Raw genomic sequence first — 26180 nt, forward strand, 5'->3', positions numbered from 1 at the left:
CCTGCTGTATAAAAAAATAAATTAAATTAAAAAAAAAAAAAGAAAGTCACACAATAGATAGGTGATGTTCAAATCCAAGCCTTATAACTCAGAATCCATTCTTTTTCCAGTACTTGCCATTATCCCTCTGCTGGGAACAAGGCTCAAGCCCTACCTGCTAAGGTGGAATTAAGTGAGGTTACCTTGTGTCAGGTTAAGTTCCAAGCCAAAAACCACAACCAGAGTTTAATTAAACTTGGGGAGCCAAGAGCAGTCACAGGGGAGGGGAAGGAAACCAGATTCCTGAGCACTTTATATGTGACGGACTCTGTCCTAGATACTTAGAATCATGATCTCATTTAAGCCTGACAACAGCCATCAAGGTAAGTACATTTAATGGATGAGGGAACTGAGCCTCAAAGAAGTTAAGTAACTTGCTCAAGTTATAAAAATAGCAAGAGGCAGAGCAGGATTTGAGTCCAGTTTTATCTGGCATGGAGGCTCACACTCTTCTTACTACCACACAATGGAAACTCATATCTGAACGGTAGAAATAGGGCATAAAGGGTCTAAATAATAGATTGGCATTCTTTTATTGAATAAACATTTATTGACTACCACGAACTGTGCAAAGCACTTGGATACAAAGATTAAAAAGATAATTAAGACAGCTCCTGCCTTCAAGGAACTTACAAGAGTGAGAGGACAAGATGTAAACAAGTACAACTATCCACAAACAGGGTATGGGTGGGACACAAAAGAGAGAATGTTCAGATCCACCAGATGATGGGGCGCAGGATCTGAAAAGGATCCATAAGACATTCTATTCGTGAGCCAAATACTGACAGTTTGGCAGGTGTTAATGAGCATGCAAGACAGGGAAGGGCTTTCCGGGGGAAGAGTGGTGTAGGCCACGGCACAGAGGTGAGAAACATCAGGGATCAGGTCATGGAGGTCTTATCAGGAATTTAGACTTAATCCTACAGACAGTGAGAGCTGCAGAAAGGTTTTAAGCAAGTTGATAACATGATCAATTTTTTTTCCCCAAAGAGATCACTTTGCCTTTTTTTAATGTCCAAAATATTTTGAAATACATTTTAATGAAAAAATAATACTTTCAAGAAATTATTGTAAAGCACTAATAATGATTAATTCTGGGTAGTAGTAGAATTACAGATGACTGCTATTATAGTACTTATACTTTTCTGAAATTTTCAACTTCTCAAAAATGACAGAACTACCAGGAAAGATCATCTGGCAGCAGAGTGAATGATAGGTTGGCTGGTACAAGACTGGAGGTAACAGATGAGTACAGTGATCCAAGGGAGGCAGGATGAGGGTCCCAACCAAGGCAGTGAGAGAGGCTCAGAGAGAAAGGACTGTGTTGGGAGAGGTCCAGGAAGTGGAAGAACGGACTTCATCACCAAAGTAGAGTGGGTGAGGGAAAAGGAGAAATGAGAGATGACTCCTGGGTCTCTAGCTTGGGTGATTAAATGATGGTGCCATTCATTGAGATGAGCTACAGCTGGTGCTGCCCTTGGTCCGTCTGTTTTGATTGGGACTAAAGGCATCTGTACAAGGCCAACCTCCAAACCTATGTTTTGTAGAGAACTGTGCATATGCTCCTATTCTTTTGATTCAGTTAATTTTGGTAGCACTGAAAGGATGGGAAATCTGGGAAGGAAGTTATTTTCAAGTTGTATGGGTAAATAGCCATATTTGTGGAATTAGATTTTTTAAAAAATCCATCTATTCTTCCATTGCATTAAAGGAAGAAAGGGAGAAAGCCATTCTAAATTGAATGTCCTCGCCCATATTAGCGGTAGTGGTAAAGATGACCTAAAGTGGTGAATCATTTTCTAAAATGTAGGTTTTACAATTTGTTTTTTTTAAGCAATTTACCTTTCTAGTCATGCTTACACATATACTAAGATAAGTTTGCATCCTCTTAATCCCTTAGCAGTAAAATGTGGTCAGTAGTGCAGACTCTGGAGTCACACAGGCTGAGGTAAAGTTCTGCCTCAGCCTCTTGAAAGCTGTGCGATTCTGGGCAAGTTAGCTCTATGAGCTTTGGGTTTCTCATTTTTAAAGTTTAGATAACAATACCTCTCAGATTTGTTGTTAAGGATTAAGTGAGATAATATATGTGAAACAATTATGATGATCATAATGTAAGAGATAATGAAACACACAGTAACATATAACACATAGTAATTACTCAACCAATAATAGTAGCTGTTGTAGTGAGTTTGGCTATTGTTGCTTTTTCTATTTCTAAAACTGGAAAGAGACCTTTCTGAAGCATGATGAGTAAGAGATGGCACCTCGTTTGAAAATAAAAATACTTCTTAGAAAATCCACCAAGTGCAATGCAAATGTGAATAAATGACCCTTCATCCTTTTTAAAGAAATGGTGTCATCTATTACATTCACAGACTGCCTGGCAAGCTAGGGCAGGGGAAAAGGAGCAGCAATTAGTAAACAGGCACACAAATTGACTTGATTTATGGGAATTTTTTATAACGTCTTTTAAAATAAATATTTAAACATTTGTATTATAAACATCAAAATAAACATCAAGTTGATATATCAATAGAATAATACTTTTTTCTTTCTTTCAGGCATATGAAACTCTGCTCCAGAAGGTACTTAATAAAGATTCCTTAACTCTGTTTCTTAGTAATCAGAGGAATGAATCTTCATCTTCAAGTAACATAACACCAGAATTTAGCTAACTAAATCAAAGTTATTATGTTATATAATTTTTATTGAGACAAATGGTACTATCAATATTATCAGAAGATACTGCATTGTTTTCACAAAAATTGAAATATGAGATCTGAGTTGAGAAATATTTGGAATAGTATTTTTCAGCCTATTGCTACAGAGAATTACAGCATTTGTTCAAAGATTCCTAAGAGTAGTCCTCTAGCATGTGTGAGGTGGTGAGATATAGCAAAGTTGTTGCAAACCTTCTCTGGTGTTACTAAATATTTGCACCTCTGTGAGTGGGGTACAGGTGAAGCTAGGTAAGTGTCCGTGATTAAGAGTCACTAAGGCAGAGTTCCCAACATGACCAGCCACAACTGTTCCTCACCAGAAGGAACATGGTCATGCTGGGAACTCTGCCAGGAAAATGCACTTAACTTCTAGAGTTAACATGTCACTTTGCTAGGGGCAAAAGGAAAAATATTTCATCATAAAAAGCATTCACATAGCTTAGAAGGTAAAGGCAGCTGAGAAAGGTGGCACTTAATTTAGAATCAGGGTTGAATTTGAACCTTGGGAAAATTAAGGCTCCAGTGACAAATTACAGTTTCCCAGAGTGGAAAATCCTCACTAACAGGGAAATGGTACTTCCTGAGAAATGCTAGGGTGGAAAACAAGGTCAATTTACAGTGCAAAGGCAACATACTGTAAATCAAAGCCCTTCTTTGAGACATCCACTAGGGAATGCTCCAGTTGTTTGTATCTTGAGACCCCTCCTGCTGAGTGATATAAACATTCCCAGAGCAACTCTCCTTTTACCCCAGAATCAGGGAATCCTGGGTACAGCCCATGATGCCCTCCTCAGCCAAGTGAATGAGCTCAGGGCAGAGCTGAAGGAGGAGAGCAAGAAGGCTGTGAGCTTGAAGAGCCAACTGGAAGATGTGTCCATCCTGCAGATAACACTGAAAGAGGTAAATAACAATAATAATTGAAAGATACCATCAGTTGTATGTGACATTCCAATTTCAGAGATGTTAAAAAGTGTATCTTAGCAAAAATATGGGTATTTTATTTTTTCAACTAAGAAAAATGAGATTCCAAGTGGTTAAATAACTTGCTCAAGATTATACCATTAGGGGGAAAACTGGGATTTATATTTATGTCTGTTCTCCAAAGTCTTTTCTCTATTATAATATTCTGCTGTTTCCCTAACAGTAGAAACCCAGACACCATGAAAATTTAATTCAGAGAATCCTCATTAATTCCAATAAAAATTTCTATCACACCTTCAATTGGTTCAAGTCTTTATAGTTGAGTGGATCCTCATAGACATAGGAGATGAAGATAGAAAATCTCCCACCCAAGTCCCACCCCGCAACAGAAAAGGGAGACCCTGTGCAAGGCAGTAGATTTTAAAATCTTATCTCAGGCACTCTACTATCATTCTAAGTTTCAGGAGAGAGTTGAAGATTTGGAAAAAGAACGAAAATTGCTGAATGACAATTATGACAAACTCTTAGAAAAGTGAGTACCAAGTTTGGATCTCAGAACATTTTTTTGTTATAAAAGACAATTACTGAAAAGTGCCTTCCAAATTTTAAAAATAAAAATAATACCTAGTCTCGATAAGGATACAGGGAAACTGGTACTCAGTACTGTTAGTGAGAATATAAATTGACAGACTATTTTTGGAAGGGAATTTGACACTATCAAAAAAATGTTAAACGTGCATATCTTTTATGCCAGATAATCCATTTTTTGGAATCAAAACTAAAGAAATCCTCTTGTGTATGTGCAAAGAGATCTGTGTAGTAAGAATGTTAATTAATAACATTGTTAATTTAATTAGTAGTAGTAAAAAAAAAGGAAACCATCCAGATTTTTTCTGATAGGGATCGACTAAATAAATCATGTTGCACCGCCACGTTGAAACGGTATAAAGCTGTAAAAAATGAGATAGATCTATATGCCTAAGATATACTATTAAAAGAAAAATCAAATTGCGAAAGAATGTGTTAATTGTGACCTAATTTATGTCATGTGTGTGTGCATCCACAAACTTTTAATGAGATGAAAGGACTGAAATAGGGCAAAGAGGCACTTTTATTCTATATACTTCAATATCATTTTAATTTTTCACAAGCATATATTTACGTAGTAATTTTGCAATTAAAAATACCTGTAAGTTTAAAAAAATTAAACGTGCCTTCTTACTAAGTTAAAGGCAGCAGGGGGTAGATTGGGGAGGTTGCATGGGAGCAACCTGGGAACAACTGACGCTCTTCAACTCAGTGAAATAAGGTAGTATGGGGAATACCCACTTTGAAGACTCCCTGTGGTAAACATTACTATTGGCCTCTTCCCTTCATTATTCATAACATTATCTTCTTGGATCATCATGTAATGTATGGGCAGGAAGTGCCAAGAAATCTTAGTACTAGTTTAACAAGTTGTTTTTAGACCACATTTATTAAAATGATAACTAGGAAAAAGACGTAAGCAGAAATAATTTCTTGATTATCAATGTCACTTCACTTGTGTAAATAATCAAGAACTGGCCATGTGTCTTTTACACTCAAGATGGGTCCGCCCTGACAGCTAGATATAGTGTTGTGCAGGCTGCAGTTATTGAAAAGTTTAGTTCCTGCCCTTCAGTGTAATAATTTACAATCTAGTTCAAAGGCAAGTATTCTCTAAACTAGCCACTGGTGAAAGTAGACAGAGGGATGGAGTAAGGAAAAGAAGAATATTCTGTTACTTATTTCTAATCTAGCAGGCCTGAAAATGTCTTGGTACACAGTTCCCTAACTAAAGAAAGCCATCATGCTGGAGAAGTTCCTTGGGAAATAGATATGACTTGCGTTGTTTGCCCAGGGGGTTATTTGAGACTTAAACAGAAGTGATACTAAGCAACTCCTCAATAGGACCCAAAAGTTCCAAGGCAGTTGGTAAATGACAGTTACAGAGAAAGCAGGGGCAGAAAAAACATGTAGGGAAATGAATGATGAACTAGGCCCAGGAGATGCTGAAACTGTGTAATAAAGACGTCATATCACCCACCTTTGAGTGTCCATCTGACAACTCTTCCCTCCCTCCTTACTTGCTTCCCATTTTCAGCATGCTGGATAGCAGTAATCAGCCTCACTGGAGCAATGAGCAAGGAGAACAGCTACAGCAGAAAGTCTCTCAGTTGCAGGATCAGCTGGATGCTGAGCTGGAGGAGAAGAGAAAAGTCTTACTTCAGCTGTCAAGAGAGGAAGGTAGGTCAAGCCCTGAAGAGCTCTCTCAGACGAGGCATCCTCTACATCTGGTTTGGGAGAAGGGAACTTGGGCCAGCATTTCTCCAATTCCATCACTTGATCCTATTTTTGTGTGGGTCCTGGATAACTAGAATAAGAACACTGGCAGTCAGTTCAGATTCACAGTCAAGAAAGCATGACACCTACCTCACACATATACTTTTCCCTACATATTGACTTTCCATGTGAGAGAATGCCAATTCTTAATTTATAATGTTTTTAAACAGTCACTTAATTTATTGAAAGTGTTGAAAATGAATTTTTCTGCCTTTTATTCTCATCAGTCATTTTAGGGTGGTTGGGAATTGTTTTGTTTTAGCATCTGATGCCTGAAATTGAGAAGCAAATTATTGCTCTTGGTTACCACTACTATTTCCCCCTGTCTTTTTTTGTTTAATTTATTTATTTTATTTATTTATTTTTGGCATTTTTATTTATTTATTTTTGCATTGGGTCTTTATTGATGCGCACGGGCTTTCTCTAGTTGTGGCGAGTGGGGGCTACTCTTGGTTGTGGTGCACGGGCTTCTCATTGCGGTGGCTTCTCTTATTGCGGAGCACGGGCTCTAGGCACGCGGGCTTCAGTAGTTGTGGCTGGCAGGCTCTAGAACGCAGGCTCAGTAGTTGTGGCTCATGGGCTTAGTTGCTCCATGGCATGTGGGATCTTCCTGGACCAGGGCTCAAACCCGTGTCCCCTGCATTGGCAGGTGGATTCTTAACCACTGAGCCACCAGGGAAGCCCTTTCCCCCTGTCTTAATTCTTGGATCACAGTAGTTATTCTGAAGATTTTTAAATACTGTCAAAGAGACCTTTGTCTCCCTTTTTTTTGCTAGGCTGGACCTTGATATTTAGTCTTATCAAACTTACATTTCATCATATTCTAGTATATTCACATAAAAGAGTGGAGGAAAAGAAATATGACATCAAGAAAAATAGAGTCAGGAACCATAAAAGGATAAAGCTTAGGAGCGCATGCTAAGGATCTTGTAGTATGTATGAAGTACAAGTGAAGTCTTGTGGGTAATCTAATCTAACCTCCTCTGTAATGCATGATACTGAAATGATCACACTAAACGCTGATCACCTTCCTTCCCCGAAACACACATGGAAATGTCCAAATGCCCAACCTCCTTTCCTCCAGCTCAGGGTCGGAGTCAAGGTGGGTGTCACAGAGATCCAATAGCGTAGAAGTCAGATGGAGTTGGGGAACAGTTGGGGAGATACTGAATTAAATGGTGCTGTCAAAAAGTTTGGACTATCCTAGTCAGTCAAGTGGCTCTGATTTTGTTGTGGTGGTGGTAGTTCTCCCTTCCATACTACAGTTCTGCAGGTGTTTTTGTTTGTTTGTTTTTGGAGTCCAGATGTCAACTCAGGGTCAATAAGCTAGAACCCCTTTGTAGAAATAAGAGAGAATTGCTTCTCTAAGGGCAAGTTTATAAAATGAATTAAACATTAGTGGGAAAATTTAATTCACACTTGGGCCAACTTTAATATGGTTGTTGGTAGCTACAGAGTTTCAGCTTTCTGTATTATTTTTTCCCCAGCTCAAAACAAGGATCTGAAGCTTGAAGTCACCAACCTGCTTCAGAAGCATAAACAGGAAGTGGAGGACCTCCAAAATAAAGATACAATTTCCCAATCTCCTGACTGGCAATCTGAACCAGCCACTTACCCAGCTCTATTCCAAGAGACCACTCAGATAGAGGTAAGAGCATCTTTAATCAAACAAGTCCCCTCTACAAGAGGGATTGCTGGCAAATATCCCTTGAAAAGATGAAGGGACTAGAAAACTAACTGAATAATATTTTGTCCTGATTGAGGACAATATTTGGAAGTATGTGAGAAGGCTGAGAGTAGAGATAGCTTCATGAGCTCCACAGACTTTTTCCACACTGTACAGCTCATAAAATTTAGAATATTTTTCAGATGAGGACTTGCAATGATCTGCTGAAGAGCAAACAGCCATGGGAGATTGTATAACTTACTCACTGCTGCTGTTGAACATGAGGAACTAGGGGAGAGAGCACTTGTAAAGTAACACAGGTCCTCTTCTACATTTTGGAGTAGATTCTGCTGCTGGTATTTTACTATTACCAACGGCTGCTGTAGAGAATAGTTATTACTATACCTATCATATTTATACTCCCTTTTACCAATGCTTTTTCCTCTGTAGCCCTGTGAACCAAAAAACCAAGAAGAAAAGAAACTGTCCCAGATGTTCAGTGAGTTGCAAGTATTGCATGCAGAGACCATATTGGAACTGGAAAAGACCAGAGACATGCTTATTCTGCAGCGCAAGATCAACGTGTGTTACCAGGTACAGGAAAAGATGGTAAAGGAAGGGGATAGATAAATGGGCACATGGGAACTACTTACAAGACTGGGAATGAAGCAAGACCCGAGTTTCCAGGGCTGATGCAAGGTGATATGCTGACCTACGCAAACACAGGATGTGCTGTCCTTTGAAGAACTTGAGGACTCACATATGCCCATGGCACCTTGGCAATAAAAGCCAGAAGGGGCCAGCTAATGAAAATGGCAAGTGGGAAGCTTCTGGGTTCAAATCTTGCCAGTCCCAGGAAAAATACTATCCTATGGCAGTAATAGCACAACTGGTCCTGGAGGGGTCTTTGAGGAACCTAAGCCTTTTTCTAGTGGATGAATCTACCCTGCTAAGGAGATAGTGGAGTCTCCTTTACCCAACAAGTACCACCTTTTTATCTGGGCTCTTTGGTTCTGGGCCACTGAGATAGAAAAGTTCAGACATTATTTCGTTTCAGGAGGAACTGGAGGCAATGATGACAAAAGCCGATAATGAAAATAAAGATCACAAAGAAAAACTGGAGAGGTTGAATCAACTCCTTGATCTCAAGAACAAGCGTATCAAACAGCTGGAAGGTATTTTAAGAAGCCATGGCCTTCCAATATCCGGCAAGTCTTAGTACTTTGTTCACTTCCTCTTAGGATCTGTCACAGAGCTAAATGCCCATGCTCCCCTCTGCACCTGTCAAGAGGGCGCCCTCTATGTCTCGGTATAGGACTTATCCCTCCTATTCTTGATTATCCTATCATCTTTGTTGTTTTAATACGTGGTTAGCAGTTTCTTCTCCTGCATCATGTCAGTGTCTTTTCTCTGGAGAGTTTCAACAGGGCCCAGCAATTGCTGAATCTATTTTGAAAATAAGAGTGTATCACTGTTGGCCCTCGGGGTGGGTAACACTCTCCCTCTCTCAAGATTGTTTCCTCAAGCCAGGCCTATATTTCAGTTTTGGGGAGATAATAGAGCTACATCACTCATCTCTTGTCATCCTTTTCTGTGATTTCTCTCTAAAAGTCTCTGAATTCTTTGTTGCAGTTTGAGGATGTCTACATAACAGGGCAGGTGGCTGGACACTTATGCAAATTTTATAATGTGATACTTCCTGTATTTAGTTCAGTCACTGTCGACCAGGATCTGGTCTCAGCCTTACATATTGAGAAAATTGGCTTTGTTATTATACCCAGTAGTGAGAGACCTGACCTGTACTAACCAAATTCACCAAAGACTGATATTTACACCCGAATGTTCATTTGTTATTTTAAGATAGTGGCTCTTTCATTGCTGCCTTGAGAATATGCTCATGGCAGCTCGTTCTTGGGGAAGCAGAATCAATAAGAAGGATACTTAGTGAGCGTGGAACTAGGGAGGTGGGTCATTCAGCAGCATGATTTATGCATGCCAGGGTGAGTCAGTTAAAAGGTCCCTGCCATATAACAAAGGAAATCCTTTGGATTGAAATTCTCACGTCTTTCAGATTCAGGGTCTTTCTCCCGGGACAGTGCAGGATAAATACACTTACCTACTTCTGAAGATATATTTGCTTTAACTTGTAGTTCTTTCATTACTGGTAAGGCTGAAGAGTTTTTCATATGTTTACCAGTTATTTAAATTATTTCTTTTGAGACTTGCCTGTTCCTGCCCTTTGCTCATTTCTCAATAGTATATTGTTAATTTGTAGAAGTTCTTTATATGCTAAGATTATTAACCTTGTGTCACGTAATGCAAAATTTTGAATATATTTTATTTATTTATGTTAATCTTATCAATTAAGAAACTGTTCACCAGTCTCTGTATTCCACTTATTTTGGGCAGGAAGACATTCTGATGTACCCAAAATATTTTCTTCTACTACTTTAACTCTTAGAATAGGACCTTCACCATCAACACACTGTGACAACTCAGATACTCCCGGATTTGAAGCAGACTATATATCAAAGTTTCTGGTTGGTTGGACATGGGAGGTAATGCACAGATTTGGTGGACTGTCTTACGTATCTTTATTTTGTATCTCATCGCCAATATTTTCAACCTCTTTTCAGTAAGTGCCCTCCCCCACTTTTACTCCATTACTCTTTTTTTTTTTAAATTAATTAATTAATTTATTTATTTGTGGCTGTGTTGGGTCTTCGTTTCTGTGCGAGGGCTTTCTCTAGTTGTGTCAAGCGGGGGCCACTCCTCATCGCGGTGCGCAGGCCTCTCACCATCGCGGCCTCTCCCGTTGCGGAGCACAGGCTCCAGACGCGCAGGCTCAGTAATTGTGGCTCACGGGCCCAGCTGCTCTGCGGCATGTGGGATCTTCCCAGACCAGGGCTCGAACCCGTGTCCCCTGCATTGGCAGGCAGACTCTCAACCACTGCGCCACCAGGGAAGCCCCTACTCCATTACTCTTTGACTTAAAGTGGTTTTTTTTTGTTTGTTTTTTTTTTTGCCTTCTTACAATGAAACCAAATTCTTAACAGAATGAAGATTCTTGTATTTGATCTGACTGGAAAAGAGGAATCATCTTAATGGGGCCCAGTGTAATGTCATAGACACCATGACTGTAACTTGCTACTTTCTCCACGGCCAATATCCCAAACTTTTGGAAATACTTGCATTTTGTGTTTCTAGTGTTTCTGTAATGGAATTAACAATTAATTCACAGAATCCTGCTGTAAGCCAAAACGATGTCATCTATAGATGAAATTGTGCCTCCAGTGTTTTCCTGAGCTTAGCGTTTACTTTCCAATCACTCATGTTGTGCCTCATCTCTAAAGTTGGCATTGGATTATTTGCCCATCAGAATTCAAAGCACCTGATTCATAAGCATTCTATTGCTTTTCTTTTGGAATCACATCGTTTCTTGAAAGAGTCACAACTTGGACTTCCACCATGGTTTTTATTCTCTTTCTGTCCACCTTCCTTTACCCTAAGGAAGAATCCCCTACCCTTTAATGGATAGGCAGTTTTCTTTCCCTTCTAGAACAACTCAGAGATGTGGCTTATGGCACCCGACAGTTGTCATTATGTCTGAAACCACTGCCAGACCATGGAGATGAGGATAAAGTGGACATTTCTCCACGGCATCAGAGTGAGAATCTTTTTGAACTGCACATCCACCAGGCCTTCCTGACACCTGCTGCCCTGGCTCAGGCTGGAGACACTCAACCTACCACTTTCTGCACCTATTCTTTCTATGACTTTGAAACCCACTGCACCCCACTAGCTGTGGGGCTGCAGCCCCTCTATGACTTCACTTCCCAGTATGTGGTGGAGGCAGATTCCCTCTTCTTGCACTACCTACAAGGGATGTCAGCCCAGCTTCATCTACACCAGGCTATAGCCAGTGAGCACCACACCCTTGCAGCTGGCTGGATTTGCTTTGACAGGGTTCTAGAAACTGTGGAGAGAGTCCATGGCTCTGCCACACTTACTGGTAAGTGCTGTCAGCCTCTCACAGTTCCCGGGACTAATGTGGAATTTCCCAAAGTGTATAGTTGTCTTCTGGTGGTTTCCCATTTTATTCCTCTGCCTTTATTCTTGATCCTCGCCACACTATCTGTATCCTCCATGCCTTTCATACTTTCTGCTACCCAGGAGCTGGTGGAGAAGTCTTTGGGGTGCTAGAGTACTGGATGAGGCTGCGCTTCCCCATAAGATCCAGCCTACAAGCATACAATAAGCGAAAGAAAGCCCAGGCGTACCTGTCAGCCAATGTGCTTGGAGCCTGGGAGGCCCAGGAGGATGAGGTGAGAAAAAGGATGTGCCCATGCATCTCAAAGGAGACTCAGCCAAGCAGCTCATGAGAACAGCTCAGTATTCCACTCTCAATAGGTACTTGTTGAATGTGAATGAAAGAGAAAAACTGTCACACCACAACTAGTCCAGATACTTCCCTTGGTCAAGCTTGAGTTTGAAATGAAATCATGCCCTTGGAGCTAGCTACCTCTCCCTGCTGTGAACAAAATGCCTTCTTTGTTCCGAACTCTAAGATGAGGCCTGAGTGCCAGCATCTCCCTCAGATAATTATCTGCCAGTCAATTTGCAGGCAGGTGAAAGTCATTGATTAGGCTTCTCTGTGACCCAGTCAGGATTCAGCAATTCTTTAGGTCATAGTTCTTCCTCATTAAGGGTGCTGGGCTTCACCTGCACGGCTCTCTCAGCTTGCCCTTTTCCTCAATCCAAGACCAACATCTTTTCAGCCCGGATCGGAGACCAGGAAGCATCAGAATGAGCTGCGGGTGGAAGTCATCCGATGCTGCGGCCTCCAGAGTCGATGGCTGGGAGCCCAACCCAGTCCATACGCCATGTATCGCTTCTTTACCTTTTCTGACCACGACACCGCCGTCATTCCAGCCAGTAACAATCCCTACTTCAGAGACCAGGCTCGATTCCCAGTGCTTGTGACTTCTGACCTGGATCAGTATCTGAGGCAGGAGGCCCTGTCTGTGTACGTTTTTGATGATGAAGACTCGGAGCCTGGCTCGTACCTTGGCCGCGTCCAAGTGCCCTTGCTTCCTCTTGCACAAAACAAATCCATTAAAGGTGGGAGTTCAAGGTTATTACCTCTTTATGCTCTCTGCCCAGTGTTGTCTCCCTGTCCTATTTCTACTTTTCTTTGATTACTTGCTTGGAACAGTTTCTCTTAAAACCTGCTGAAAGGATTTGAGAATATTGTCAAGAGTGAGAGAGTAGAAGACTTAAAGCCTCACTAATCATATAGAAACATTGGCTTCTTTTGCTTCTTTTCAGCAACAGAAGCAAGGTTCCCAAGGGGGTAGACCCACCAATCTGAAGTCCATACCTCTGTGTCTGAACCAACATTTTCCATCTCTATAGTGCTTCCCAGTATTTGTCTTTACTTAAGGCCTATTATTTCTTAGCACATGACTAGATATTAGATTATAAGCTATGTCCTTAACATTCCCCCATAATTCTCTCGCTCCTTTTAAACATTAGACCCAAATTAGTCTTCCATGCCACACATGACAAATTTCTTGGATTTTTTCCCCCCATATGGAGCTGAACTCCATACCACCTTATCATATGTTCATAGCCAGGGTTGTACGGTACACCAAAGAAGGGTCATCTCTCCGGTTGCAGTCCTGGGAGGGTGAGGCAGCAACGTCTGTGCTCTCGTTAGGAAGTGTGAATGGGTGTAGCCAGGATCAGCCATGTTTAACAAGCTTTTGGATGTTCCAGGAAGTGTGTGAAGCCTTCTTCCTCCCAATACCACAAGTGCTAAAAAAAAAAAAAAAAAAAAAAAGAAAGAAAGAAAGAAAATGAAAAAGGCTGACGTTTCTGCTCACAACTCGTCCTTTGCCAAAGAGAGGCAATGTGAGCCATCTGTTAAATTAATCGGTGTTACAAATCAGAAGTCTGACATTTGGAAAAAGCCATTTTGCTTAAGTTTTCTTTGCTTTTGTTATTTTAAAAATACGGACCACTTGGGTGTAGATAATGGTTTTCTTAGTATGCCTAAGGCATAGCAACCATTTGGTAATAGTAATAAGAATGTGCTCTTGAAAAAAAAAAAAAAAAGAATGTGCTCTTGTTTATTGGCTGGGTGACTGACGACAAGCAAGCTATACCTCTCTGTACATCTTTTGACTATCCCTTCCTGAACCTGGAGATACCCATTTTCCCCTATAAATATTCTAAGTGAATATTGGAAGTAAATATTGTGAGTGAATATAAATATTCACTGATATTTTATGTTACTTCTGAGTGTATTGTCATCATGATTACTTGGTGGATGTTAATTAATTACAAACAAAATATGGTGAACTTCAAACTGGGGAGGTAATAGATAAGGTGCTGTTAAACGCTCACTTGCCTATTTCATGTGATTGGATCTTATTAATGTCTGTGTGTCTCTCAGGTGATTTTAACCTCACGGACCCTGGGGGGAAACCCAATGGATCTGTTCAGGTGCAACTGGATTGGAAGTCTTGCTATCTACCTCCGGAGCGTTTTCCAAAACCAGAAGCTCCGAGTGAGGAGAAGGACACCAAGGACAGTTTAGATACCTCAACTGAAGACAAAGAAGCTTCCTTTCCTCCCCAGGTAGCAGATCTCCACCAGTCCTGTAGAGCAAATTTGATTTGAGGAAGACAGTATTAAAATTGGGGTAAAAGAAATTCCTTCTGTGAATGTCATGTGTTCTGCAAATTTAATCTGCATCATTCATAATGCCATGAGGCTATGGATGGAGCAAAATCCTGGGCTTTATTGTGGGGAGGGAAGAGATGGCATCTCTCAGCTTTACGGCAAGAGAAATGAAGTCTGATGTTAGCTCACAAATCCCTTTCTTGAGTATCAAGGCTGTTAAACTATCACCTTGTAAGGCTCTGATCCTTCTCTTTAGGACCAGATGTTATCTATTGAGATTCCCATTGAAGCTGGCCAGTATCAAGCTAAGCGAAAACCTCCTCAGGTGGGAGAAAGAAAGGAAAGGGAACAGCGGGTTACAGGTTACTCAAGAAGAAAACATGGCAAAAGAACAGGCATTCAAGGAAAGAACAGAATGGAGTATCTTAGTCATAACATCTTAAATGGAAATACACTACAGGTAAGGCCTTAGAAACCCTGAAGAACTAAAATATGGGTTGTAGTGTCCCCAAATATATTATTCTCAGAGGTAGAAGCAGAAGTAGGCACACAAGCGATATTCATGGCTTTTTGTGGCAAGCATGTGTTTCCACAAACGTAAATAGTTTAATAAACCTCTGGACTGTCCATTTCAATGTAATTTAAGTCAACAGATTGTGGACTCTGTAATTTATGCTTAGAACTTTAGTACGACAGTCCTAACCAGGCCACTTCAACTGTAATCAAAATAAAGAACAGGTATTTATTGAACACCTACTATGTACTTGATACTGCCTTTTCTTCATAGGAAACTGGATTAAAGTTACTATGTAGCCTAAAATACATATACACACATATATATGAGATTATAAATATATATTATATGACTATAATTATATATAATTCATTATTATTTATATTGTATCAATTACATCAATTATATATTATGCAATATTAATTATATTAAATTATTATAATTACACAATATACTTATATATAGTTATTTGAATCTGAAGCAGGTGAACTACACTGAATGGAAATTCTCAGGGCTTAAGATCTCCACAGAGGATGGTTTAAAAAATCAGCAAAAGGAAGAGGAAATGACATCATCCCATTCAGCACGGATACTAAAGGAAGCCCTACATCCTGTGAATGGTATTGTCTTTTTAAAACCTGATTTTCCTGTGTAATCATTGGATTATTTTATCAAGCTGGTTATTTACTTTCTTCTTTCATCTTTCATTGCTAAACTTTCCATGAAAAATTAGTACTGGAGATCCTAGGCTCGGTTTGATGTTACAAGAGTGCTGGTTAGGCCAACCAAGCTGTAATTCTGAAAGAAAGTAGCTGTCTATGTATTTAAAGCTAGCTAGCTAGCCACTTTAGCTAGCAAGCATAAAATGTTAATTCACTTCCAGGTCTTGTGACTTACGGTTACAAAGAAATAAGAGGAAGAGGGTGATTGGCTCATTTGTGATATGAATCCAAATTTCTTCTAAAATAAGGCAAAGCTTTTGTGTTACAATGAAAAGAAGGTTATGATTTCAGGTTATAATAATGGCAAACTAGGTAATTCAGACCAACTTTCCCATTGATGACAACTGAAAAGCTAAAGTTAATATATTTCTTAAAAACGTTAACGTGCCAATAATTAGGGAGGGAGGAGTCACCTAGCCGAGATCGGAGAGATGATTGGAGCTCAGAGAGGTCAGCTGGAATTACTTCAGCCCGGGGACATTCCTGGTCTGGAGGAAGCAGTGGAGAGACAGAACCACGCTCTCGATGGTCTTTTGGGGTGGAGAAATGGGATACAGTCTGAATCTCGTTTCTGCCCAGCATAGGCAGGTGTCTGCCCAGAGCAGAATTTCCCACTTTGGTCTGGCACCCTGATGGCAGCACTGTTCTGAGCCTCTTATCCTCTGAGAGGCAGAACTGTGCTTTGAGCACTTTCAGGCTAGAGAGACAAGAGCTGACCTGAAATCCACTAGGACTCCAGACATTGGAGTTATCAGCCACAACCTGCATTAACAACTGTGTTTATTAACTTCATGAAGATAAAAGCTGAACTTTAAAATTTTAGCAAGGAACTGGGGCTTTGAAAATTGATACTATAAGTTTTTAAAAGCATTTTGTTTTAAAATAATTTCAAAATTATATAAGAGCTACATGAATAAGACAAAAAATTTCACATAAAACCTTCATTCAAATTCATCAACTTTTAATACTTTTCCACATTTTGCTTTATCATTTTTTTCCTGAAGCAGTTGAGAATAATTTGCAAATATCATTCCCCCTTACTGCTGTATATTTCAGTTAGGAAAAGGATATTATATAACGACAGTACAACTATCAAGTTTGCAAACGTAACATGGATAGGTTATTACCCAATGTCCAGTCCATTTTTCAGATTTTGTCAATTGTCTCAGTAATGTTCATTATAGCAGGCTTGCCTCACCCCCCTTATCTAATCTGGGATCATACATTGCATTCAGTCATGTCCCCTTAGTTTCCTTTAATCTGGAACAGTTCCTTATCTTTTCTTTGTTTTTCATGATATTGACATTTTTGATGAGTATAGATGAGCTGTTCTGTAGAGAGTGCCTCCATTTGGGTTTGTTTGATGTTTGTTTGTTGTTAGATTCAGGTTATGAATTTTTTTACAGGAATACCACGGAAGTGATATTGTATCCTTTTTCACTGCATCACATTAGGAGGTACGTGATGTCAGTTTGTGCCATTATTGGTGATGTTAACTTTGATCACTTGGCCAAGAAAGCATCTGCCACATTTTCCATCAAAAAGTTATCTTTTTTCCCTTTGTAATTATTAAGTAATCTATGAGAAAATATTTTGAGTCCATATAAATATCTTATTCTTCCTCAGATTTCACCTAATAATTTTGGCATCCATTTATGTTTATGTGTGGATTTTTTTTGCCTGTATCAATTACAAAATGTTTGCAAAATGCATTGCAAATTTGAAAATGAATCAATAGAAATGATAGAACTGCTAAATACAGAAATTTATGAGGGAAATAGATGGGTTAAAAGCAGATTAGACACAACTAAAATGAGAAAAATGGAAAATATCCAGAATAAAGCACAGAGAGGCGGCAAGACGGAAAATGCTAAAGAGGAGAAAAGAGAGAAAATGAGGAGGTCTAAGCTACACTTAATTAAATCTAGAAGAAGATAAAGAAGGGGGACACAGGCAATATTGAAAGTGATAATGACTTAGAGTTTTCCACAACTAAATAAAAGGTATTAATATTCAATGAAATGAAACTCAAGCAGGATAAGTAAAAATGAATCAAAATCTAGATCTATCAGAGTAAAATTGCAGAAAATAAAATCAAAGTGAAAATACCAAAAGTATCCATTTAAAAGAAAGACAGTCATGGGTGCATCAGTAAGATGGACAATGACATACCAAGAGTGACAACTGTAGTCAGAAACCAGTGGCAAGATAATTTCAGTGTGCTAAAAGAAAATAACTAAGTACCAATCAAGAATTCTCTACACAACGAAAAGATCCTTCAGAATTAAAACACAATAGACATTTAAAGACAAATCAAAATGGAGAGTTTGCTCCAAAGCTACATTTTAAAGAAAACTTACAGTTTTTTTCTTTAGGCTGAAGGAAAATTATCCCAGAAGGAAACACAAAGATGCAACAAGGAATGAAAAGCAAAGAATATAGGTTAATTTTAAATGACTGTGTAAAGCAAAAATATTAGCTTGTGGGTTTAAAATATATTCATAACTTAAATAAATAATCTAATGGGTTCATTGGTGACCTCCAAAAAGATATATTCATATCCTAAACCTCAGAATCTGTAAATGTTACTTATTTGAAAAAAGCCTTTGCAGGTATAATTAAAGATCTTGAGATGAGATTATCTTGGATTATCTGAGTAGACTCTTAAGTCCAATGAAAGTGTTCTTATTAGAGACACAGGCAGATGAGGAGGAAGCAACATGACCATATAGTCAGAGATTGGAGTGATGTGGCCACAAGCTGAGGAATGCCTGAAGCTCCCAGAAGCTGGAAAAGACAAGGAAAAAGGGAAAAGACAGATTGTCTTCTGGAGCCTTTGGAGTGAGCATGGATTTGATTGTGGATGTCTAGCCTCCAGACCTGTGAAAGAATGAATTTCTGGTTGTTTTTTTCTTTTTTTAATGAAAGCTTTTACCTTTATTTCTTTTCAAATACTTAAGATACAGACATTCCATCCATAACAAGGTTAAGTGACTTGTACATGTACATGTTTTATGTAAGACAGAAGCACAACCAAGGCTAACATCTGACCTGGTAACTAACATCACTGAGAGAGCTCATATGAAGTTCACCAAAACCTTGAAGACTTATTACTTTATTGTAGAATGAGTGACCCTACAGAAAAGAGAAAAGGGACATAATGGATAAAATGAGGTGGTCCTATAGTCAATAAAATGTAGGAGAAGACAAAAAAGGGGACAGAGGCAATATTTAAAGTGATATATATATAATTCATATCTTCATTCAAAAAATGAAGTCATGAAAAGAAGGTCTGTTTTTTTCTGGGATCTCAACTGTCACTCTCAATAGTCAGTTGTGGGTTGCTTTCTTCGTTTTGTTTCAGCAGATTCTGGATTTGAACATCAGATTCATCTTTAATCTGAGTGTCCAGATCGGGGCAATTTTTATAGGTTTACAACATAGTGACTCACAATAGTAAAAGGTTATACTCAATTTAGTTATTATAAAATATGACTATGTTCCCTGTGATGTAAAATATATTCTTGTAGCTTATTTATAAGATTTAAATGCTTTTTATATAAATCATTTTGACCACTGTGAGGTGATACCTCAGTGTGGTTTTGATTTGCATTTCTCTAATAATTAGTGATGTTGAGCATCTTTTCATGTGCCTGTTGGCCATCTGTATGTCTTCTTTGGAGAAATGTCTATTTAGGTCTTTTGCCCATTTAAAACAAAAAGTTTATTTATTTATTTATTTTGGCTGCGCTGGGTCTTGTTGCGGCACGCAGGATCTCTAGTTGTGGCATGCGGACTCTTAGTTGCGGCATACATGCGGGATCTAGTTCGCCGACCAGGGATCAAACCCGGTCGATCCCTGGTCCAGGAACCAGGGATTGACTGGGTTCTGCTTGCATTGGGAGCACAGAGTCTCACCCACTGGACCACCAGGGAAGTCCCTTCTGCCCATTTTTTTATTGTGTTGTTTGGTTTTCTGATATTGAGTTCTATGAGCTGTTTCTGTATTTTGGATATTAATCCCTTATCCATCACATCATTTTGTAAATATTTTCTCCCATTCAGTAGGTTGTCTTTTCATTTTCCTGATGGTTTCCTTTGCTATGCAAAATCTTTTAAGTTTGATTAGATCTCATTTGTATCTTTTTGCTTATATTTCTTTTGCCTTGGGAGACTGATCTAAAAAAAGTATTGCTTTGATTTATGTCAGAGAATGTTTTACCTAAGTTCTCTTCTAGGAGTTTTATAGTGTCATGTCTTAAATGCAGGTCTTTAAACCATTTTGAGTTTATTTTTGTGTATGATATGAGGGAGTGTTCTAATTTCATTGATATATGTGTAGCTGTCCAGCTTTCCCAATACCACTTGTTGAAGAGACTATCTTTTCTCCATTGTATATTCTTACCTCCTTTGTCATAGATTAATTGAATGTAGTTGTGTGGGTTTATTTTTGAGCTCTCTATTCTGTTCCATTGGTCTATATGTCTTTCTGTGCCAGTAGCACACTGGTTTGATTACTGTAGTTTTGTAGTATAGTCTGAAGTGTGGAAGGGTTCTGCCTCCAGCTTTGTTCTTTTTCCAGAGGATTGCTTTGGCAATTCTCGGTCTTTTGTGGTTCTATATAAATTTTAGGATTATTTGTTCTAGTTCTGTCAAAAATGTCATGGGTATATTGGTAGGGATTACATTAAATCTGTAGATTGCTTTGGGTAGTATGGCCATTTCAACAATATTAATTCTTCCAATCCAAGATCATGGAATATCTTTCCATTTCTTGAATCATCTTCAGTTTCCTTTATCAGTGTTTTATAGTTTGCAGCATATAGATATTTAACCTCCTTGGTTAAGTTTATTCCTAGGTATTTTATTTTTTTAACATGATTTTAAACAGGATTTTTTTTTTTTACTTTCTCTTTCTGAGATCTCATTGTTAGTGTAAAGAAATGCTACAGATTTCTGTATATTAATCTTATATCCTGCTACCTTGCTGAATTCATTTATTAGCTCTAATAGTTTTTGTGTGGAGACCTTAGGGTTCTCTATATAGAGTATTATGTCATCTGCAAATAGTGACAGTTTTACCTCGTCCCTTCTAAATTGGATACCTTTTATTTCTTTTTCTTGTCTGATTGCTGTGGCTAGGACTTCTATTACTATGTTGAATAGAAGTGGTGAGAGTGGGCATCCTTGTCTTGTTCCTGAACTTAGCAGGAAGGCTTTCAGCTTTTCACTGTTGAATATTATGTTGGCTATGGGTTTGTCATAAATGGCTTTTATTATGTTGAGATATGGTCCCTCCATATCCACTTTGGTGAGAGTTTTTATCATGAATGAATACTGAATTTTATCAAATGCTTTTTCTTCACCTATCGAGATAATCATGTGGTTTTTGTCTTTATTTTTGTTAATGTGGTGTATCACGTTGGTTGATTTGTGTATTTTGAACCATCCTTGTGGCCCTGGAATGAATCCAACTTGATCATGATGTATGATCCTTTTAATGTGTTGTTGGATTCTGTTTGCTAGTATTTTGTTGGGGATTTTTGCATCTATATTCATCAAAGATATTGACCTGTAATTTTCCTTTTTTGTAGTGTCTTTGGTTTTGCTTTCAGGGTGATGGTGGCTTCTTAGAAAGAAGTTGGGAGTGTTCCCTCCTCTTCAGTTATTTGGATAGTTTGAGAAGGATAGGTGTAAGTTCTTTTTATGTTTGGTAGAATTCCCCAGTGATGCCATCCAGACCTAGACTTTCGTTTGCAGGGAGTTTTTAAAATTATTATTACAGATTCTATTTCACTTCTACTGTTCAGTCTGTTCAAGTTATCTGTTTGTTCTTGACTCAGTTTTGTTAGGCTGTATGTTTCTAGAAACTTGTCCATTTCTTCTAGGTGTCCAATTTGTTGGCATATAACTGTTCATAGTCGTCTCTTATGATTTTTTGTATTTCTGCAGTATCAGTTGTTATTTCTCCTTATTCGTTTCTCATTTTGTTTATTTGGGTCCTCTCTTTTTTCTTCTTGGTGAGGCTGGCTAGAGGTTTCTTGATTTTATCTATCTTTAAAAAAACCAGTTCTTGGTTTTACTGATTTTTTCTATTGGTTTTTAAATTTCTATTTTACTTGTTTTCTCTCTGATCTTTTTTTTTTTTTTTTAAAGGGATTTTTTTTTTTTTTGAAATTTGAGTCTCAGATTTTTTTTTTTAATTTTATTTATTTATTTATTTATTTATTTATTTATTTTTGGCTGTGCTGGGTCTTTGGTTCGTGCGAGGGCTTTCTCCAGTTGCGGCAAGTGGGGGCCACTCTTCATCGCGGTGCGGGGACCGCTCTTCATCGCGGTGCGCGGGCCTTTCACTATCGCGGCCCCTCCCGTCGCGGGGCACAGGCTCCAGAAGCGCAGGCTCAGCAGCCGTGGCTCACGGGCCCAGCCGCTCCGCGGCATGTGGGATCCTCCCAGACCAGGGCTCGAACCCGTGTCTCCTGCATTAGCAGGCAGATTCTCAACCACTGCGCCACCAGGGAAGCCCTCTCTCTGATCTTTATTATTTCCTTCCCTCTACTGACTTTGGCTTTTGTTTTTTCTTCTTATTCTAATTCTTTTAGGTGGTAGGTTAGGTTGTTTATTTAAAATGTTTCTTGTCCTTGAGGAAGGTCTGTATCACTATGAACTTCCTTCTTAGAACTGCTTTTGCTGCCTCCTGTAGATTTTGTAAGGTTGTGTTTTCATTGTCATAGTCTTCATGTTTTCTGTTTTCCTCTTTGATTTCATTGTTGAACCATTGGTTTTTTAGTAGCATGTTGTTTAGTCTCCATGTATTTACTCTTTTCCTGTTTTTCTTTCTGTGATTGATTTCTAGTTTCATACCCTTGTGGTCAGAAAAGATGCTTGAAATAATTTCTACCTTCTTAAATTTGTTGAGGCTTCTTTTGTGACCTAGTATGTGGTCTATCCTAGAGAATGTTCAATGCACACTTGAATAGAATATGTATTCTGGGTTTTTTTCTTTTAGATGTAGTGTCCTATAGATATCAGTTAAATCAACTGGTCTGTTGTGTCATGTAGAACTTCTGTTGCTTTATTGATTTTCTGTCTGGATGATCTGTCCATTGATGTCAGTGAGGTGTTAAGTCTCCTACTATTATTGTACTCATTTCTTCATTTATCTCTGTTAGTATCTGTTTTGTATATTTAGGTGCTCCTATATTGGGTGCATATATGATAATGAGTGTCATATCCTCTTCTTGTATTTATCCCTTTATTATTATTATAATGTCCCTCTATGTTTTTCTTTATGGACCTTGTTTCAAAGTCTCTTTTGTCTGAAGTAAGTATTGCTAACCCCTGTCTTGTTATTTTTATTTGCATGAAATACCTTTTATCATCCACTCAATTTCAGCCTATGTGTGTTTCACCCTGAAGTAAATCTCTTGTAGACAGCATATTGTAGGTTCTTGTTTTTCTTATCCAGTCTGCCACTGTATGTCTTTTGATTGGAGCATTTAGTCCATTGATATTTAAATTAATTACCGATAGGTATGTATTTATTGCCATTTAAAACTTTGCTTTCCATACTGGCACAAAAACAGAAACATAGATCAATGGAACAAGATAGAAAGCCCAGAGATTAACCCACGCACCTATGGTCAACTAATCTATGACAAAGGAGGCAAAGATATACAATGGAGAAAAGACAGTCTCTTCAATAAGTGGTGCTGGGAAAACTGGACAGCCACATGTAAAAGAATGAAATTAGAATACTCCCTAACACCATACACAAAAATAAACTCAAAATGGATTAGAGACCTAAATATAAGACTGGACACTATAAAACTCTTAGAGGAAAACATAGGAAGAACACTCTTTGACATAAATCACAGCAAGATCTTTTTCGATCCACCTCCTAGAGTAATGGAAATAAAAACAAAAATAAACAAGTGGGACCTAATGAAACTTCAAAGCTTTTGCACAGCAAAGGAAACCATAAACAAGACGAAAAGACAACCCTCAGAATGGGAGAAAATATTTGCAAATGAATCAACGGACAAAGGATTAATCTCCAAAATATATAAACAGCTCATTCAGCTCAATATCAAAGAAACAAACACCCCAATCCAAAAATGGGCAGAAGACCTAAATAGACATTTCTCCAAAGAAGACATACAGACGGCCACGAAGCACATGAAAAGATGCTCAACATCACTAATTATTAGAGAAATGCAAATCAAAACTACAATAAGGTATCACCTCACTCCTGTTAGAATGGGCATCATCAGAAAATCTACAAACAACAAATGCTGGAGAGGGTGTGGAGAAAAGGGAACCCTCTTGCACTGTTGGTGGGAATGTAAATTGATACAGCCACTATGGAGAACAATATGGAGGTTCCTTAAAAAACTAAAAATAGAATTACCATATGACCCAGCAATCCCACTACTGGGCATATACCCAGAGAAAACCGTAATTCAAAAAGACACGTGCACCCGAATGTTCATTGCAGCACTGTTTACAATAGCCAGGTCATGGAAGCAACCTAAATGCCCATCAACAGACGAATGGATAAAGAAGTTGTGGTACATATATACAATGGAATATAACTCAGCCATAAAAAGGAACGAAATTGAGTCATTTGTTGAGAAGTGGATGGATCTAGAGACTGTCATACAGAGTGAAGTAAGTCAGAAAGAGAAAAACAAATATCGTATATTAATGCATGTATGTGGAACCTAGAAAAATGGTACAGATGAGCCAGTTTGCAGGGCAGAAGTTGAGACACAGATGTAGAGAATGGACATATGGACACCAAGGGGGGAAAACTGCGATGAGGTGGGGATGGTGGTGTGCTGAATTGGGCGATTGGGATTGACATGTATACACTGATGTGTATAAAACTGATGCCTAATAAGAACCTGCAGTATAAAAAAACAAACAAAACAACTAATACTAAACTTCATTGGGTTATTTGTATGGAAATATGTTAATATAAATGTTTCAGACATTACATGAAATTTCTAAAAATCTAATATTTGTATTTGTATGGAAATATGTATGGAAATATGTTAATATAAATGTTTCAGACATTACATGAAATTTCTAAAAATCTTATATTTGTATTTGTATGGAAATATGTATGGAAATATGTTAATATAAATGTTTCAGACATTACATGAAAAAAAAAAACTTTGCTTTCCAGTTGATTTTGCAGTTCTTCTTTATTGATTTCTTCTTATTTTTGTTTTTCATTTTGTAGTTTGATGGTTTTCTTTTGTATTATGCTTGAGTTCTTTTCTTTTTATTTTAGTGTGAATCTATTGTATGGTTTAGATTTGTGGTCACCCTGGTTTTCCAGTATGTTGACCCATAACTACATCTATTTGTTTTAAACTGATAGTCAAAGAAGTTCAGATACATTCTGAAAGATCTACATTTTTATACTCCCCTCCCCCACATTTTGTGATTCTGATGTCCTATTTTACATCTTCATGTTTATCCTTTTGCTGTTATTTAGAGTTACAATCACTTTTACAAAAATTTTTTGATTGTTTTTAGTCTATGTACTGGCTTATTTAAGTGATCTTCAATCCTTTTATATATTTGCCTTTTCTATTGTGATTTTCCCTTTCCTATAGATTCTTCTTTTCTATTTAGAGAAGACCCTTAAATACTTCTTTAGGGTAGGTCTAGTATTGCTGTATTCTTTAGTTTTTTCTTGTCTGAGAAATTCTTTCTTCCTCCTTCTGTTCTAAATGATAATCTTGCCGGGTGGAGTATCTAGGTTGCAAGTTTTTCCCTTTCAGAATTATGAATATATCATACCACTTCCTTCTGGCCCACAGTTTCTGCAGAGAAATCAGCTGATATCCTTAATGGGGGTTCCCTTGTAACTGACTCTTTGTTTTTCTCTTGCTGGCTTTAGAATCCTCTCTTTATTTTTAATTTTTGCCATTTTAATTGTAATATGTCTTGGTCTGGATCTGTTTGGGTTCATCTTGTTTGGGAACCTCTGTGCTTCCCGTACCTGGATATCTGTTTCCTTCTTTAGCTTTGGGAAGTTTTCAGCCAGAATTTCTTCAAATACATTTTTAATCCTCTCCTCTCTCTCTTCTCCTTCTGGAACCCCTGTTATGTGTAGTTTGGTATGCTTTGAATGATCCCATATGTTGCTTTCATTTGATTTTTATTTGTCTTTCTGTCTGCTGTTCTGATTGGGTGATTCCCATTATTCTATCTTCTATATCACTTATTCTTTCTTCTGCATTATTTAGTCTGCTATTCATTGCTTTTGTATTGTTTTTTATGTTGGCAATTGAGTTGTCTTATTTTGATTGGCTCCTCTTTATAGTTTCTAGTTCCTTGTTACAGTGATCTCCATTTCTATTAATAATCTTTCTTAATTCCTTTAGCACGATTATTACCTCCTTTTTGAACTCAGGGTCTAGTAGACTGGTGAGGTCTCTTTCATTATTTGTTCTTTCATGGGATTTTTCTTGTTCTTTTAATTGAGAGTAGTTCCTCTTCTTTTTCATTTTACTTAACTTTCTCTGTCTCTA

The 26180-nt window shown here is 38.2% G+C and overlaps 1 protein-coding gene across 1 annotated transcript in view; it reads left to right on the plus strand.

The window, feature by feature from the left end:
* The window catches only part of RPGRIP1 (RPGR interacting protein 1), a 92267-nt gene that overhangs the window by 19584 nt on the left and 46503 nt on the right, over positions 1-26180 (plus strand). Inside the window, 13 exon segments of the mRNA XM_057544544.1 lie at positions 2601-2624; positions 3513-3659; positions 4139-4212; positions 5806-5948; positions 7532-7692; positions 8161-8304; positions 8768-8885; positions 11270-11722; positions 11884-12035; positions 12489-12831; positions 14168-14352; positions 14654-14857; positions 15393-15531. Coding sequence (XP_057400527.1) covers positions 2601-2624; positions 3513-3659; positions 4139-4212; positions 5806-5948; positions 7532-7692; positions 8161-8304; positions 8768-8885; positions 11270-11722; positions 11884-12035; positions 12489-12831; positions 14168-14352; positions 14654-14857; positions 15393-15531 — 2287 coding nt within the window.

This window comes from Balaenoptera acutorostrata, chromosome 3, assembly GCF_949987535.1.
Source record: "Balaenoptera acutorostrata chromosome 3, mBalAcu1.1, whole genome shotgun sequence".
In the NCBI taxonomy this organism is placed as follows: domain Eukaryota; kingdom Metazoa; phylum Chordata; class Mammalia; order Artiodactyla; family Balaenopteridae; genus Balaenoptera; species Balaenoptera acutorostrata.